Raw genomic sequence first — 18,911 nt, forward strand, 5'->3', positions numbered from 1 at the left:
AATGAGTAAAGTAGAGAGAGAGAGAGAGAGAGAGAGAGAGGTGCTATTACTTTTTTGAAAAAAAAAAAGGGATGTTAGATTATTTTATTCTGAACTTGATCTCTTTAGAGCTGTATTCTTTGGTCGTGAGGGATTGAGGTTGGCTAACGCCAGCTTAGATTGGGGATGAATCATCAGAGGTTGCGTAAGAGCTTCATCCAATTTGAGTATCATTGACTCTCTCTTCTACAGATAATTTAAAATAGAAAGGCCTGCTTTTACTTGCATTCCAATTTCATGTTGGTGGTCTGCCCTAATCTCTACCATCCACCTTAAAATGAACTGGAACCAACCACCTCGAAGAAAACAGAAAAGGACAACTATAAAACCAACAATTGGCCCTCCCAACCGTCTTCAAGATCCACCAAAAAGGACAAGTCCGCTAGCAACTTAAATGGCTGAGTTCCAACTCTATCAAGATACGGGCCGTGAGACCCTACAAGTACACTCCTCTATCAGATAGTTGTTGAACCCCTGACTGGTAAGGGCCCCTCCAACTAGAATAGTGGTATTCTAACTCCCTGTTAATGGAGAAATCCACTCCTAGGGTTGCACAACCCGTGATTTTATGGTAAAAGCTCAATCCAAATTCCTGAAAATCGGCCCGAGTCGCATCCCGGATACGGGTGCAACTTGGGTAGGGTTGGGTTGAGCTTTTGCTATAAAATGAATTGGAATCAACCTAACCAGATTTAGGTAAAAGCTCAACTCGAATTCCCAAAAAACACCCCGAGTTGCACCCGAGTATTCAATAGGCTATAGTTCATACAAAGTAAATATCATTGGATCAATGTAAAATTTGGTAGTGGCTGCCCTAATCGAGCAACACACCGGGTACTGGCTATCTTGTTGGCCAACTTATTAAATCGAGACCATTGATCTTGTAGATTATGAGGCAACCCAAACGGTCTTTGGTCTCATGCGAAATGGACAATCATGGTTCCAAATGTCAACAGAAATTGAGACAAAGTGGACTTGTTTTTATTCTCATACCCACAGAAATGAAATCATTCATTCAATGGACATATAGATTCCGATAATGTTACAACTATGCCCACCAAAATATTACCTTTTATTTAAGTATGTAAATTACAGAAAACCAAAGTGTAAAGAAAAGCTTGAGTTATTATTTTTTTTATAAATGCTTTTTTTATTTTTTATTAGGAAAATATGGGTCGCCTTAAGGTCATTCTTTTTTTAACCCAGAATTTATATAGGAACCCGTGCGGGCAACTTACATTTATGAAAATAAAAATAAAAATGGTTACCCTATTCAAAGCCTAATAAATGTCTATTTATAAGGCAATTTAAATATATGCAAATATTCTATGCATGCTAACAAAATCTAAAATAAAAAAAGTAACACAATATCTGTTGCTTTATCCCACATTAAAACCAGTTGACTCTAGGTTTTCTCACCTAACGCAACTACGCGGGTTCGACGTACAGATGTTAGCTCACATATTACAAGCAAAACGCATCAAAATACCAAGTCCTTGGTCTATCCTTGGAGTAATGTGCTGAGAAACATGTAAGCAATTTCCTAGTTCTTCATTTTTTTTATTGGCATCCTAGTTCTTCAATTTCCTAGTTCTTCATGGCATCTGATCTGCATAATTTCTCATGGATAAGAAATGAAAAGATGATTCAAAAGATAAACTATTCACATACCTGCACTAGAGGGCCATGTGAAACCAAACTAACAAATTCCTTGATCCAAATTTCTCCAAATTCTGCTATATACTATTCACATTTTCCTTGCTTTAAGGTTGTATTCATGCTTGATGAGACTGGCTCGCAACAGCATTGCACGTACATCACGATCAAACTCAACACCGGTTTGTAGGGTGCGTTGGAATGTAGCATTCCTTTGATCCGCATGTCGGGCATAAAGAATTTTATTATGCGAGTCAATGCGAGCCTGTGAATTGCACCATGGAATAAATTAGATGAAAAGAAAATCAAGGTTCTGCCAATGAAAATCACCTTTTATTTCCACATCAAATTAAGCTTCAGCATTTGAATGGCGTAAGCAAATGGAGAAAGTATGTACTATACCTGAATTTGGTCGTCGGTAATCAAAGCTTCAAGTTCTTTCTCCAACCCGGCAACACTAGTTTTGAAGGCACTGGCCATTGTGTGGAGATCAACAGAAATGAATGGGTGTGTATATTGGATGATGGCTTTGTGACGAATATCACTGTAAAGTGTTTCGACGTGGTCGTATAAATGGATATCAAGCAACAAGTTCGCTTTGAGATTCTCAAGATACTCGAGGCAGGAGGCATAACGGCTGCAATTAAATAATGTTGCGGTCAGATACGGATATTTCAGACTATCTAGCAGATTAGCTGACTGAAGGTGTAAATCAAAGTACACAAAAACCCCCAGAATTCCTTATAGCCCAGATTTCTTTACATGGTAACCAACACTGTCGTTGCTACATTGCAAAAGTTTTTCAGGTTCTTTTGGGTGCTTCTGCCTGCTCCTATTGGCAGGTTCTGGTTCTTGTGTTTTTTCTTTCCAAGGGATGATGGAGACTGAGAAAATAATACGAGTAGTTTTATCATTGTTTTGATGGGAAGGTTCTATCTGCATTTTTTTTGGGACACCTTGCTCCACTATGTGCCTCAGGATTCCATCTTTAATTGAATATTGACATCTTTAAAAAAAATGTTTGTCTTTTTTTCTTTCCCTTTCTAATTTTGTTGTTTCTACTACCTGGAAAAAATCATTAAAGAAGCAAAATCAAGCACATGAAGAACATGTGCTAGAAACCAGCCAGCCAAGGAGGCTGGATCTCTGAAAAGGGAAGGTGGACCCAAACGACTCAGAATCAATTTGTGACATGATGGCTTTGCGAACTCGTAAAATCACTGTAATTTGAAACAGACTAGCAAGTTGCAACAAAAATATGGATGTGGGCTAATCCAGGCCAGCAAAATAAAGGCCCGAAGGCATCAAAGCGAGCAGATACGAGGACCCATTCAGGGATCAATCTGTGAACCCTACCATGCTTCATTCATTTTGAAATCCAGAGCATCAGCTTATTGTACACAGACCAAAAACACAAGGACAGCATAAGTAGAAATATGGTAGATGAGGAGAGCGGGAAAAATAGGGGGAAAAAGCAAGCAAAGAGACGAGAAAAATGAGAGACTCCCAAACCCTCGAGGACGATGCAACAGACACTAACAAGAAAAGGCAAAGACTATGAACAGATGGTGTTAGGGAGAATACAGATACAGGAATCATAAGACACACTTGACAGCATATGGCAAAGATTTGCATCTTTCAACAGCACTGAGTGGAGCAGCAAAAGCAAAGAGAACAAGTCCCTCTTGCTATCAAGTACATAAACACAAAGATCCCAACGAAACTCGAGAAAACAATATTTATATATTTTTTCTCTGACACTTGAATCGCATACTACTTAGATCAGAGAAAGTAAATCCATGATCTGGAAAATTTTGTTCCTAATTCTATATTACCTAAATGCTCATAAAAAAAAGATTAAAATCCAGAACATTTTATCTTGCCACTTATTAGCAGCCATTGCCAACGAACCTGGAAATCCATCATCAATGAAGGTCCCCAAGGATGACAAATCACTGTCACTAGAAAGAAATCTCTCAAGCCTGAGATCTCTACGTCACACTTTGAATAGTCCGCAATAACTTCTTGTCCAAATCTCATCATCAATTAGCTCAAGTCTATTCTTCGCAATTTGCCAGAGGATACTGCCTATCAATCTGTGTATCTAGAATATACCAGTGTCTAGGGCATCTAAGTCCCAATCACCACCCTTTAGAAAACAGATCTTATTCCAATGCCAATTGACAAAGTGTTTGCTGAGAGCCACGGTTTTATATATCATGGAGGGAATAGTATACAGAATAATTGACAGAAATATAACATGATTCAACTATAATACTCATCGCAAATGCTACTGGGCTTTAGGTCTCATTTCAAGGTAAGTAGAGCCATTTCCTAAAACATGGATCCACGTAACACATTCATAGCGAACAAAATAATGACAGATTTATAGTGATTTACACTAGATCATGCAGGCTAAGGATATCCAAACAAAGCACAATGTTGGATTTCCAATTGCTTTACCTTGCATAGAAGTCATGAATAAGCTCCCTTACTTCAGGAACTAACTCCAAGAAATTCCGGAAGTTGATATTGTCTATAACTTTGTTCTGTCAAACAGGAACAAATAGTCAGGGCATCACCTAAAAGTTGAATATAATTTTTCAGATGTAAAAAAAGAAGTAAACAAGTAATGGATGCATGCCTTCAGCTCTGTCCTGTCAAAACTAGCAAGTGCACAAAGTCCACCATATGTTGCAACATCTTGTGGTGCTATCACTTCTGAATAGTTATTCCCTAGTTCTGGCACCGTTTCCAAGAACTGCAAATGCACCAGGAGAAATAAAATATCGGGAAAAAATTTCAAGCACTTAGAAATCGTTCCATCTTAAAATTGCTATCACTTCTGAATAGTTATTCTCTAGTTCTGGCACCGTTTCCAAGAACTGCAAATGCACCTGGAGAAATAAAATGTAGGCAGAAATTTTCAAGAACTTAGAAATCATCCCATCTTAAAATCTGCAATGAAGTCCCATCCAGGACACAAATTCAGGAACGCGCCTCTCATAATGCAAACTATCTTCAGTAAGGCTTCAAATTGCTTAAGGACCTCATCACAATCCATTTAAAAAAAAGGGAGCTCCTCACAGCAGTAAATCATCCGTGAAAATTCATGACCGACCTAGATCTGCATTCTAGAGTCGTAATGCCAAAGAGGGACCTGCCCATTGACTCGGATTGGAAAAATAGCATCATACTAGCATTGGTGACCGGGAAAACAAATGGAATCCTTCAGTAATCGAGAATTCCTTATAGACCATCTTCATTGCCCACAACCATGGAGAAAAACTAATCACAAGCTAATCAAAACTAGCTAGCAGGAGAATATATTTCTTTAGAATGAAAATATCCTTGTTGCTTTTCAAACTATTACAAATCTAATAATAAAAATTCAGGAGGATATAAAAAGAGAAATCACCCCAAGGCAGAGCGCCCTTGGCTTCTATATCAACATTTTGTATTCTTAGCAGTTAGCACTGATTAGATAGGAGGAACAAATAGTTACCAAGTTGGAAAATGAATTCGTGAAGCAAAACGTTGAACGGAAGCAATAAATGTGAGGAAAAAAATAGTGTGGAAACAAGAAACGGGGAAGCAATAGAAAATCATAAGAGGAACGCTTCAAAAACGATAAGGGAAACACATGAAATGCAAGGGAAACACGAGAAAAATATGTGAGAGGAATGCACCTAGCTTTTTCATATATATATATATATATATATTATTTATTTTTTTAAATTAGAGGCACACATAGATGATTAATGTATGGTCATTAGATATTTTATATTTGAACGTATTTTTTACTTATTTCTACCTTTATTACTATATACTATTGTTTTGCTTATTAGCATGTATTCCACATATTTTTTGGTGTGAGTTCTGCAAAACGTTTCTCGTATGTTCGCACGTTTTCCACACATATCACATACATTTTCCATGTGTTTTACATATGTTTTTCATGTGTTTCACACATGCTTCCTCAATTTCTTTTTTCGTGTTCCGGAAACATTTCCAAAACACGTTTCTGGGGACTGAGGATTAAGCCTCTAGCTCAATGGTCAATGACTTGTTCTCCGGCCTCGAGATCCGAGGTTCAAAAAACATGTCTCCCACCTCCCCGAGGAGTTTCCAGAAACAATGGTAGGAACAATATCACTAGTCATTACATCTGGATAAAGCTCATCTCCCCTATATATAACTAAATCTTTTTAATGATGAAAAAAGCCCAATAACTAAATATTAAAAGACAATAATAGATACCAAACAAACCTTGCGGGCAGCAAGTTTATATTTTTTAGATTCCAATAGAGCCAACCCTGCAGCGCACCGTAACTTTGCAACTGTGATTGAGTCCAACACCTCTGGTGTTTGCTCAGCTTTGCTAACATAGTTTGTGACATGAATAAATTGGCCCATCTCAATACTGACCAAAATTACATTCAAACACATCTGAATTAAGTGTTTTGATGTGGTGCAATAGTCACGAGTACGGGTATAATTCTTAAGAGCATCCCCAAGTGAGCCATGGGCATAGTAAAATTCTCCAAAATCATTATATCCCATTCTGATACTTTCCTTGATCAAATTTGTCTGCAAATGAAAATTAAGAATATTAGGTCAAGGCAAAATTAAAATTAAAATTACGACAAAAGAAATCTAGTTATATTTTTATCCTCATGACGTGATTTGTGAAGATATAGCAAACCAAGTCCCATGGAAATGCAAGTACTAATTTGCCCAAAGAAGGACCCATGTTAGATTCGCCTCTATAAGCATTAAAGAATAGAAAAGCAAGAACAGCGTATTCCAACTATAATTAAGGAAAATAGCACTTTTTCTTTACCTGTATAAGAGAAAGAATGCAAGGCAAGGAACCACCGTCAATCAAGGGATACGCATACAAAATAAACAAATTGGATCTAACATCCAAAATATTTTCTAATATCTAATTCAGATTGATAAATCTAATTGTTATAGGCTTGTCCATGGTTGACTTTAGTTGCAACCGTGCTTATACTAAGAAAGTAGGTTCTCACATGAATGGCTGATGATACTCCAATGGGATAAAACTATCCAAAGGAAAGGGTCCCAAGCAAACTGGCTCACAGAAGGCAATGAGATCTAGACCTTTTCCATAATGCAATAGCTATAGGAAGAATGAACAACTGCTCACAAAACTAGGGGTGGGAGACCATTGGATATTTTAAGAATGTTAATACTCTGAGTAGTATGTCAGGTTATTGCCATTCAAAAAAAAAAAAGAAGTATGTCAGGTTATTCCTTACTGAGGAGTGAAGGGAAGTGGGCAGTCACTGTTAAAAGGAGTCTCATGCTACTTCATGGATGAGTTATTATGGTATTATTGATGTACACTTGGTTGTTTGTTTGAATAAGATCCCAAAAAGGAGTCGGGAGTTGAATTAGTTATGATGGAGTCTAGAGAGTAACAAATTGCTCGAATGAAGAAAGCAGTTGAGTGATAATAGGAGTGTGATGTAAAAATTTGGAAGGTATTGGTGTCAAAATCTTAAGCTTATCATTTTTTTTAATTCACCAAATTGGAGGAGGGTGTCCCTCAAAAGGAGCACATTATAGTTTTCAATCAAATACTCAATTGTTATGTCCATCAATATGCTTTCAGGAATTGATAGTGATAACGAGGTCCAAGGATGTGTCACCATCACACCTTTATTTCGTTGGAACAATTCACATGCCACAACAGTTATCCTAGTGAATGATGTAATGGGCCTAATGGCACCCTGGATTGCTCAATTGTTAGAATCCCTGGATCTACTATTGTTAATATGTTATATATGATCACCTCAATAACAATTCAGGACACAATGATGAGATGACATTGGTAGCCATGGAGCAACAGGAAGATGACGTTCCTTTATCCTGGACCACGACAGATGGAACTGAGGTAAACAAGAAATGGACTTGATAAGATTAATGAACTGGTCGGGAGACACATTCCTCAGGTAGGTAAGGTGTTTGCCTATCATTTGTGGGACTAGAAAAGGAAGTTGCAACAGTGGAGTTATGGGCCAAATGATATGAAAATCTGACAAACGAAGAGGAAAAAGCATGACCCACATGGATCGCAAGATTGCTGAATTAGAATTTAACATCTATTTACAGTTGACCCTCTTCCAAAGTTGGGCATCCAGAAGTAGGTCACGGAGTCCAAACAAAGACTCCAAGGAGGGCTCAGTTGTTAGATATGTTTGTCCAAAGTTGGAACTTGCTTTGGATACTCCAGAGAAACAAATCTTGATCGAACTCATATTTGCCAAATGAATACAATTTGTTCATGGTAAGACTCCATATGGGTTCTCAACGAATCGCCCAGCATTCAATGATAGTTACAAACTAAATGAAACGGAAGAGACCCGAGTGAAAGGAAAAACTTAAAGATAAAGACGAACTCCAGTAGACCACTTACAATAATTGTCCTAGTTTTACCATATCTTTTGTTTCATTTCTTCCGGTACAATCACAACAGCTGTATGGAGTTTCTACAATTGTTATTGTATGTATTACTATATCGAGAATCGATAAAAAATAAGCGAACAGTTAGGAACACCAAGGTACATGAAGGAAGATCACGCTTGTGAAAGCTCTCTCTCTCTCTCTCTCTCTCTCTCTCTCTCTCTCTCTCTCTCTCTCTCTCTCTCGTCTTTGTTTCAATGCCTGTGCAATGTGAGTGATAAGATTGAACGACTACACAGAAACTTTCTTTGGAATGATAATGAGAGTTGCAATAAATATCATCTCGTTGTAGGGACGAGGTATGCTAATCCAAAGAGGAAGGTGCTCGTTCTATCCAAAGAGGAAGGTGGTCTTGGAATCAAGGGTGATGAATACTGTTCTTCTTGGCAAATGAATATGGAGGTTCAGGGCAAAAGGGACCAACTTTGGCACAGTTTCAATGTTGAGAAATATGTATCTAGATTTACGGGATGGCATTCTATGAAAAAGTACAGATTTCAGGGATTCCAATTCGGCATGTGTTTGGTAAGCATGTTTCAAGATAATGCTCGATTCAGAGTGACTAACGATGAGAAGGTAAGATTCTAACATGACATTATGGGTAGAAGAAACTAAAATAGCTTCCCTCTTTGAATTTTTGAGATAGACCTTTACAATAAGTACATAGACATAACAACAATGTTCTCAACCCCATTTCCATCTTTAGTATTACCCTTGTCATCTTTAGATCCACCCTTTGGCAGGGCAAAAGGTTACAGCTTCCTGTAACTAAATTTGGGATTTCACTTGTTTTGTATGCCTCACAGTTTGCACCATGGGTGTGAACTGCTCAATCATTCCTCACATCTCCAACATCTCAGCATGTTGGGCCTTGATTTGTCTTTGAACTCGTAGACGCTTTGCTGCAGTAGAAAATCTCATATCTACTTCAGTTATGATACCAACTTGGCACAACAAAAGCAAATAGGACATCCGCTTATCATGCAGAGAGACCAACCTTCCTTCACTCAACAATGAGGATGGGCCAGGGTCGCTTGAGTTCTGCCTTTCTCGTGGTTACTCTCCATGGTTTTGAAGGCTGCCTCTCTTAACCCGTACAGGTGTGGCTCTTTGGCTTAAAGTCTTGGGTATGCTCCCCAGAGACGAGAGTTCGAATCCCCATGGGCTTGCCTGATGAGCGTGGTTTACAGGTGATTGCGCGCATCAGGAGGGAATTAGTCCCACTCTATAAAGTGGGGTGGGGACACCCTACGTCATCAAAAAAGAAAAAATGAGGATGGGCCATTGGCTATTTCACAAAGTAAGATGGTTAAATGTCATTTCCAGGTTGTCATAGAAGTGCTCCGTCACTAGGACAACAAGACACCAAAAAACCAAATGGGAAGTACAACAAGCTCAGCAGAAGGTTTCCAAATTTTCAACCTTGACGACAAGGTTACTCTCCAAGAAGGGTTGAATATTACTTATATTTTTCATGGTACATACATGAAGGTAGGATGTTAATGTATAGGATGGCTTAGGGGAAAATTAATGAACAAAAAATATATGCTTGAAATAAAAGAGAAATAGTGATTCGAAGAAGAAAATTAGAACTTGTTAAAAAGAAAAGATAGGAGTTAGGGCATCACACCACTATCTAACCAAAGGCATTGCATCAATGACTAGAACATGAGCACCACGCCCATGTCTAAGAATAATGGAAGTCGCATCCTCCAAAAGCAAAAACTTCTGATTTTTTTTTTCATCCCATCATTCTTCCAAAATATAAAAAGGCTTTCTCTTTTAAAGATGGGCGGTTCTAGTAGTTACATAACTACTTGACTCTATTTAAATGATAGAAGGACACACGGCAATGAGTGGTTTTAATATGACATAATTACTTGGATAACTACTTAGGAATCTCTTTATAAAAGAGAATGACACATATGAAAGGGTGATTTTTGTAGACACCTACTTGAGTAACCACTTGGGACTCTCTTTAAAAGAGAGATTGACACATGACACTCTTACCCTATTACAACATGTAATTACAAGGTTACATGTTGTTACCCAAGTAAGTATATCATACAAAAACGACCATTATAAAGAGAGACCCAAGTAGTTACCCAAGTAAGTATGTCATACAAAAACCACACTTTCCTATGTGGTATTCTCTCTTACAAAGAGAGTCCCAAATAGTTAGTCAAGCAGTTATGTGATGTCTTACCAAAACAACTCATTGGTATGTGTCATTCTCTCTTTTAAAGAGAGTCCCAAGTAGTTATGTAACTACCAGAACCACCCATCTATAAAGAGAAAACCTTCTACACTTTGGAAGGATGATGGAATGAAAAAAAGAAATTAGAAGCTTTTACTTTTGGTGTATATGACTTCTATTATTCTTAGACATAAGTGTAACGCTCATGTTCTAGCCATTGATACTATGCTTTAGGTTAGTTAGGAGGGTGATGTCATAACTCCTATCTTTGCTATTTTAGAAGTTCTAGTTTTCTTCTTCAAATCACTATTTCTCTTTCATTCCAAGCATACAATTTATGTTCATTAATTTTCCCCCAAGTCGTCCTACACCAAATGCACACATAAGTTGGATTGAAAAGTCCATGCATTTCTACACATATAATGGACGATTGTTTTGATTTATAAGTTTGTTCGAGTCACATATGGGTTGCATATTTGACTTGGAAACTTAGTTATTTGATTGAATAAGATCATCAAGAGGAGTTGGGATATGCTATGAGTGCAGTAAATTGCTTGAATGTAGGAAGCAAATTGAATAATAGTAGGAGTTGTGTACATGTTTGGAAGGGGGAGTAGTGTACAAAATATTAAGCTATCATTTTCAACATCACCAAATTGGAGAACATCCCTTCAGAAGGACTACATTACTGCTTTCGAATTTCAATAAAACATTCCATAGTTAATCCCTTCTTTTTACAAATTTATGGAGAACTTCCTTAAAAGTTTCAACCCAACAACAATAATTCAGGCGGTTGAGAATCCATATTTTTAAAATTTCTAGGGAAAAAAACAATGAAGCTGAGGAAATCTTTGGATCTTAATGTCCCATTTTGAAGCCTTGGACTGCCCCTTCACCATCGAATATGTCTTCCCTGATAGCATCTTCTTGTTTGCATAATATCAAACAATTAACCAAAAAAAAAATTATAACAAAAAAACAGTTGAAATGGAGAATAAAGATGACAAGCAGATGACCCAGTGCCCGACCCTAAAACTCATAAAATTAGAGTAAAAGCAATTGCATAAAGAAGACATGTATGGATAGATACGTAATATAGAAAATCAGAATCGATTGAATAAAACCAAATCATAAACAGCGAAAACCTTATCCAAACAAGGCCAAATGATCGATCGATGAAGCAACATACCCTATAACATTGAGCTCATTCTCGAGCTTCTCCTTCCTAGAAAGTGAATGAATGGATTGGATGACTCAAACAACATGGGAGAAGGCGTATATAGAGGGCTGCTCAGGCTGCGCGATACCTCAGAAACCTTTTCCTGTTTTATTAAATACAATATCATGTGCAGATAATAAGTTAATAACTAATAAGTAACATAAAGCCATAGAGAAGAGGAAGTGAGAGTAGGTAAAAAGGATCGTCCAATAACAACATATTGGTTTGTTGATTAATCTCTTTCCACCTAAGATTGTCGTTACAACTTACACCTTGATGACGATCACGCACCTTCTTGCTTTTCGCTTATTTTGGTTTCTCGTTTCCCTTTCCCTTTCTAAATTACAGTAAAAATTAAGGCAGAGAGAGAGAGTAGTATAAGATGTGAGTAGGGGTAGTCTTTCTCTCTCTATCTTTCAGTTGGGAGGTGTTGTCGGCGCTCCATATGCAAAATTCATGTGAGGGTTATGATGGAAGAGAAGAAATATGAGAAACCCATGTGTTATTTTGAGTGAAAAATCTGAGAAAAGGGAGAAAGAGAGGAAAAGGGAAGAGACCCATGTGTGATTTTGAGTGAAAAAATTGAGAGGGGAAGAAATCCATGTGGGATTTTGAGTGACAAATCTGAGACGAGGGAGAAAGAGTGGGTGGAGGGGTAGAAACTTATTTGTGATTTTGGGGGGAAATTTTGAGAGAAGGGAGGAGGGGGGAAATACTTATGTGGGATTTTGGGGGGAAATTTTGAAAGAAGGGAGAAAGGGGGGGATGAAGATGAGAAACCTAACCTCCTCATCTTCATCCCCCCCTTTCTCCCTTCTTTCAAAATTTCCTCTCAATATCCCACCTAAGTATTCTCCCCCCTCCTCCCTTCTCTCAAAATTTCCCCTCAAAATCACAAATGGGCTTCTACCCCTCCACCCACTCTTTCTCCCTCGTCTCAGATTTTTCACTCAAAATCCCACATGGGTTTCTTCCCCTTTCAATTTTTTCACTCAAAATCACACATGGGTCTCTTCCCTTTTCCTCTTTCTCCCTTTTCTCAGATTTTTCACTCAAAATAACACATGGGTTTCTCAGATTTCCTCTCTTCCATCATAACCCTCACATGAATTTTGCATATGGAGCGCTGACAACACCTCCCAACTGAAAGATAGAGAGAGAAAGACTACCCCTACTCATCTTATACTACTACTCTCTCTCTCTCTCTCTGCCTTAATTTTTATTGTAATTTAGAAAGGGAAAGGGAAACGAGAAACCATAAAAAGCGAAAAGCAAGGTGCGTGATCGTCATCAAGGTGTAAGTTGTAACAACAATCTTAGATGGACGATCCTTTTTACCTGCTCTCACTTCCTCTTCTCTATGGATTTATGTTACTTATTAGTTATTAACTTATTATCTGTACATGTTATTGTATTTAATAAAACAGGAAAAGGTTTCTGAGGTATCGCGCAGCCTGAGCAGCCCTCTATGTACGCCATCTCCCATGTTATTCGTTTTTCTATTGATGAAAAACGATAGTCTAGAAAGTGACAAGATTTGAAACGGTAGACCATTCAGTTCCAGATATTTCCCTCAAAAGAAGCATTTATTCCGTATCTCATTATTCTTGCAACTTAAAGCCAGTTACAATGCTCTTACAACTTTTTTTTCTCCTTTCGAATTAATTCTCCATCAATAATTAAGAATATGTTCGCTCTTCAGCTGAATAGGAAAAGAGAATCATCTTCCAACAATCTCCACCCTACATCAGATCATGGATCATGGATTGATGATCGATTAGATACTTCACTAAACATTGATTAGGGACTCCTTTTTCTGTTCGGAAAATCCAAGCCATTGATCATCTAACTGATGGAGCTTCTAGAACATCCCTCATGTATGATGGGTTCTCATGGAGCACCCAATCTAGTGGGCCACAATCTCTACCCAAACCATGCATATGGTGGGCCCCACTATTTTATCCATCATACTATGATGGGGCGGGGCTAACATTTTATAACCATGCCTAGTGTGGGTGGGGCCCACCGTTTTACCCATCATGTTCTGATTTAGTGGGCCCACCATTTTGCACCTGTTATTAATGATGGATAGAGGGGCCTACCATTTTATACCTCAACCTTTGATGGGGTGGGGCCCACCATCTCTACCCAAACGGCCAAACCTAGACATAGGGTGGGGCCACCATTATGCCCCTATTGATGTTGACGGGTCAAGGTCCCCATTCTCTACCCTCATGTTTTCTTACAAGCCCTCGAAATTGAAGTAGGTGAAATAAAATTCACCAATAAGATCTATCCACGTGTATACTGACAAATACTCTCACATGCCCCTTGGACTCTGGCACTCTGCTACCCGTTGGTCTCATTCTACCCTCCCCTGTCCACCCTTTCCTTTCCGTCCCATTCTCGGGCAGGTCATATGCTGCCCGAGTGCCCGCTATTCTCTCCTCTTCCCTCTCCTGTTTCAAAACACTTCCTCTCAGAGAGAGAAATAGCTATAAAAAGGGAGCGAGAAAGAGAGAGGGTTGGCCTCTTCGTTACCTGATCATAACAAATATCAGTGGGGGCCCCTCTAGCCTCTTTCAATTGTCAGAATGGGAAAGTTGATTGGAATGTGCACTTTCACAAATCCTTCTTCAATTGGGAAATTGATATTGTTGCTTCTTTCATGGCTACAATGGACTCCACTTATATTAGAAGGCAGGATGAGGATAGATGGGTTTGGATCAGGAAGACGAACAATAGGTTTTCAAGGAGATCTTTCGATTATTATCTTGCCCCAAATTTTGACATGTTCCCAGGTAGAAGGGTTTGGAGAGTGCCTGCTCTACAAAAGGTTGATTGCTTTCTATTGGACTGCTTGCTTGAATAAGATTCTTATGGTTGATCATCTTCGTTACCAATGGAGGATTATGGCTGACCATTGTGACATATGTCTCAATCAGAGGAAACAGTCCATCATTTATTTATTCATTGTTGCTTGGCTTGCAAGATTTGGAGTTTCATATTCTGATTGATTGGCGTTAGTTGGGTTCTCCCTGATCAAATTGTTGAGCTATTTGGCACTTGCCCTTCTCTTTTTTTGCTTTGTTGTAGTTTGACCACCATGGTCACGGAAGCCTTGCTCCCATTCAATAAAATTTTCTTCACCATCCGAAAAAAAACATTCAGTTGGATACCCTTCTAAATTTCTAATACATATAATGTGTGATCCTTCTATAGACGACTCCATAAGAGATAACCACCCTTACACTTGCCATCCCTTGTATCTCAACTCTCCCCAATGCTATGTCCAATGTGGGCTGAATAAGGGATCAGACTAAATCCTTTCTCTAGTTGCACGGAGCTCCTCATTATTGCCTAATATTTTATAATCTCATCAAGCCATAGCAATTTTGGGTAGAGGAGACCAAAATAGCTTCTCTCTTTGAATTTCTAAGACAGAACATGAACAACAATGTTCTCTAGCCCTTTACAATAAGTACATTGACATAACAACAATGTTCTCAATCCCATTTTCATCATCCAATCTTTAGATCCACCTTTCGGCAGGTCCAAAGGTTCATAGTCAGCTTCCTGTGCCTCCATTTGGGCTTTTGCTCGATTTATATGATTCAAAGCTTGCACCCTGGGCGTGAACTGCTCAATCATTCTTCGCATCTCCAACAACCCAACTTGTTGGCCCTGATTTGTCTGCAAATTCGTAGATGCTTTGCTGGCATAGAGAATCTCATATCTACTTCAGCTATGATACCAACTTGGCACAACATATTCAAATAGGACATCAGCTTATGATGCAGAGAGACCTTCCTTCACTCGACAATGAGGATGAGCCATTGGATATTTCACAGAGTACAATGGTTAAACATCATTGTCGTGTTGTCACATAAGTGCTCCGTCACTGGGCCGACAATATGCCCAAAACCACATGGGAAGTATGACACAAGTTTTGCAGAAGGTTTCCAAATTTTCAACCTTGAGGACAAGGTTACTCTCTGAAGGTTGAATATTACTTATTTGTGCACGGTACATGCATGAAGGTAGGATGCACACATAAGTTGGATTAGTATTTTCATACGTGTATATACATAGGATGGAAGGTAGTTTTGATTTCCTAGTTTGTTCGAGTCACACGTGGATTGCATATTTGACTTGGAAACTTGGTTATTTGTGGAGTAAGATCATCCAGAGAAGTTGGTATTTGCAAAGAGTGTAATAAATTGCTTGAGTGCAGGAATCAATTGAGTAATCGTAGGAGCGGTGCACATGTTTGGAATAGGAAGTAGTGTACAAAATCTTAAGCTATCATTTTCAAATTCACCAAATTAGAGAACATCCCATTGACAGAACTACATTACCACTTTCAATAAAATACTTCATAGTTATTCCCTTCAAAATTGGTTCTTACAAATTTATGGAGAACTTATATAAGTCTCAACCTACCAACAATAATTCAAGTGGTTGCGAATCCAGATTTTTGAAATTTCCAGATAAAAAAAAAAGTGAAGTTGGGGAAATCTTCGGGTCTTAATGTCCCATTTTGAAGCCTTAGACTGCCCCTTTACCGTTGAATCTTTCTTCCCTACTAGTGTCTTCTTGTTTGTGTAATATCAAACAATTAACTAAGAAAAATATGATAACAAACAGTTAGAATGGAGAATGAAAATGACAAGCACATGATCCAGTACTCGAACCTCAAACCCTAAAATTAGAGTAAATGCAATTACAGAAAGAAGACACTCATGGATAGATACATGTAGAGAAAAATCAGAATCAATTGAATAAAACCAAAGCATAAACAGCGAAAATCCTATCCAAACAAGGCGAAATGATCGATCGATGAAGCAAAATACCCTATAACCATTGAGCTCATTCTCAAGCTTCTCCTTCCTCTGCTCAGCTCTCCGGTCAACACTGTCAGCCCATGATTGGTCCATCATATAAGAAGGCCCCAACCTCCCTCCGATCTTATCCACGACTTCTCTGAAGAGCTGAGAATTCTCCCCCTTCTTAATCTCTTCATAAGCCATTCTCAGCGCTTCGAGCTGCATTCCCTGATTCCCACAATGATCCGCGATGAAAATAAGACGCCTGATCTTAGTCCTCCCGATATAGAGACCGGCGTAAGCCTCCACGTCCATTAGCTCGCTGCTTCTAACCGGTTTGCTTCTTTTCTCCTCGATTCCGTTCGAGCAGATTGCATCGATCATCGCCCCAGTACCTTCGTCTTCTCCTTCCATGAATGCTTATCTTCCCGAAAAAAAAAAAAACCCTAGAAGCTTCTATCTGTAAATCTCTGGCAAAATCGCTTTCCACCCTTAGAAACCCTAACAGAGTACCCGCTCCTGCCTCACAAAAACTTGATGCTTCTTCTTCCCAAAAAAAAAAACCTAGCGAGCTCTATCTGCAAGCAAATTCGCTTCTCACCCTTCGAAACCCTAGAAGAGGACCCGCTATAACCTCACAAACACTCGCCCTCTACTTCTGTTTGCTTTTTATGGGAAATGAACTCAGGTATTAAATTATTAATGCGTGAAAATGGCTCAAAAGACACAGGCTGTTATCTTTTATTTGCTGACGGACACTTTCTGGGACTCTGGGACCACATGTGCCATGTGGACGTGATCAGGGCTGTTGAGTACCAATCCGGCCTTTGGCCCATCTTGATCGGACGATCTTGCTTCTTGGATCACCATCGGAATCGGAAATTGGAATCGGCATCCTATTCTAATTCAGCTGATTCCGGTTCTAGTAATTGAATTGAATGGGGGTTGTAAATAAGACTGGGTTAGGATAAATCTCCAAATTTAGGCCATCACCCATTTTCCTGAGGAGGGAATCTCCTTGGAAGAGACATTTGATCCTTAACTCGTTCAAGGGTTACTTTTATTAGAAAAACACTTCTAAAACGGGATCCGTGCTGAAAATAAAGAAGGGGTGTGTTGAGGCCAAAATTGGTGATCCGCTGAGGTGGCTTCGGAAGAGAGAAGAGCTACCTGCACACACGGGGGCAGACGGTCAGACGACCTACTTGGAGTTGTTTCCCGTGAAGGCTCTCTAATGCTTAAGTCAACGACCAACCAACAATGAATAAATTAGCTTTTTCTCTTGAATAGTAAACTGTGGGAATTGAACTCATACTTGGAGCCTTACGAGGCTATTTATAGTTTGAGGCTCGTTGGGCATTAGGGATGAGATTACCCTAATACCCCTCGAAAAGTGTCACTTTTTGGTTGGGCAAGAATTTACTCCAGAATCTTCTAGATATGGTAGGATTATTTAATTATCTTTGGACATGTGGCTTCCTGTGATTAGGCCGTCATTTTTACCCCCATTAGGATGAAGTGGCCTACCGGTAAGGCCATTTCCACGAGTTCTTGTTTCCCCATATGTGGGGATATGAGCTTACTTCCTTTGTCTTTTGCACGTGTATCCCAACATTAGATTTCGTCTCTATCTTCCAAAGGAAATCTCGTTTTGCTAGCAGCCCTCCTTTTGTTACGATACCTTTGTTTTTGACAGATTAAATAATACACGCTGGGAGGATTGCCTCATTTTTAGCATTGGGAATGACTTCATTGGCCTGTTATAATGGGTATGTCAAAAATACTTTGACCGTAGAGGCGATTGAAAGCGTGAGCATAGAACTCTTCCCACATGCTAAGCATAAAACTTTTTAACTTGATCAAGGTTGGTGTTAAGGTCTTGAATTTGATGGCTTTTTATCTGATGGGATCTCCTTGATGACATAGGGACTACTCCAATTAGGCTTGAAGTGCGAGTTGTTATTTGAGATGAGTTTTGAGGTGTTAAGGTCTTGAATTTGATGGCTTTTTATCTGATGGGATCTCCTTGATGACATAGGGACTACTCCAATTAGGCTTGAAGTGCGAGTTGTTATTTGAGATGAGTTTTGAGGTGTTAAGGTCTTGAATTTGATGGCTTTTTATCTGATGGGATCTCCTTGATGACATAGGGACTACTCCAATTAGGCTTGAAGTGCGAGTTGTTATTTGAGATGAGTTTTGAGGTGTTAAGGTCTTGAATTTGATGGCTTTTTATCTGATGGGATCTCCTTGATGACATAGGGACTACTCCAATTAGGCTTGAAGTGCGAGTTGTTATTTGAGATGAGTTTTGAGGTGTTAAGGTCTTGAATTTGATGGCTTTTTTTCTGATGGGATCTCCTTGATGACATAGGGACTACTCCAATTAGGCTTGAAGTGCGAGTTGTTATTTGAGATGAGTTTTGAGGTGTTAAGGTCTTGAATTTGATGGCTTTTTTTCTGATGGGATCTCCTTGATGAC

General features: G+C 38.9%; 1 protein-coding gene and 1 non-coding gene across 3 annotated transcripts; both read right to left on the reverse strand.

The window, feature by feature from the left end:
* Positions 1-1,309: 1,309 nt before the first annotated feature.
* Positions 1,310-17,145, reverse strand: FUS6 (COP9 signalosome complex subunit 1). 2 transcript variants are annotated; one of them, XR_013254487.1, is made up of 7 exons: positions 16,457-17,145; positions 5,965-6,285; positions 4,340-4,456; positions 4,159-4,244; positions 2,098-2,332; positions 1,711-1,960; positions 1,310-1,648 (listed from the first exon to the last, which is right to left on the reverse strand). XR_013254487.1 is itself a non-coding variant. In XM_077392449.1 (6 exons), the coding sequence occupies exons 1-6, from the start codon at positions 16,841-16,843 to the stop codon at positions 1,787-1,789; spliced, it is 1,320 nt and encodes a 439-aa protein (XP_077248564.1). In that variant the 5' UTR covers positions 16,844-17,145; the 3' UTR covers positions 1,310-1,786. The 2 variants fall into 2 exon arrangements, 1 of the variants encoding a protein (XP_077248564.1); XM_077392449.1 differs by having other exon boundaries at positions 1,310-1,960.
* On the reverse strand, positions 2,956-3,067 carry LOC143889038 (small nucleolar RNA snoR100). Its single transcript, XR_013254663.1, has one exon. It is a non-coding gene; the product is annotated as a small nucleolar RNA snoR100 (small nucleolar RNA).
* Positions 17,146-18,911: the final 1,766 nt, after the last annotated feature.

The sequence above is a fragment of the Tasmannia lanceolata genome, unplaced genomic scaffold (genome assembly GCF_043159265.1).
Source record: "Tasmannia lanceolata isolate RefF3 unplaced genomic scaffold, GAP_Taslan_0.1 ptg000012l, whole genome shotgun sequence".
NCBI classification, from domain to species: Eukaryota; Viridiplantae; Streptophyta; class Magnoliopsida; order Canellales; family Winteraceae; genus Tasmannia; species Tasmannia lanceolata.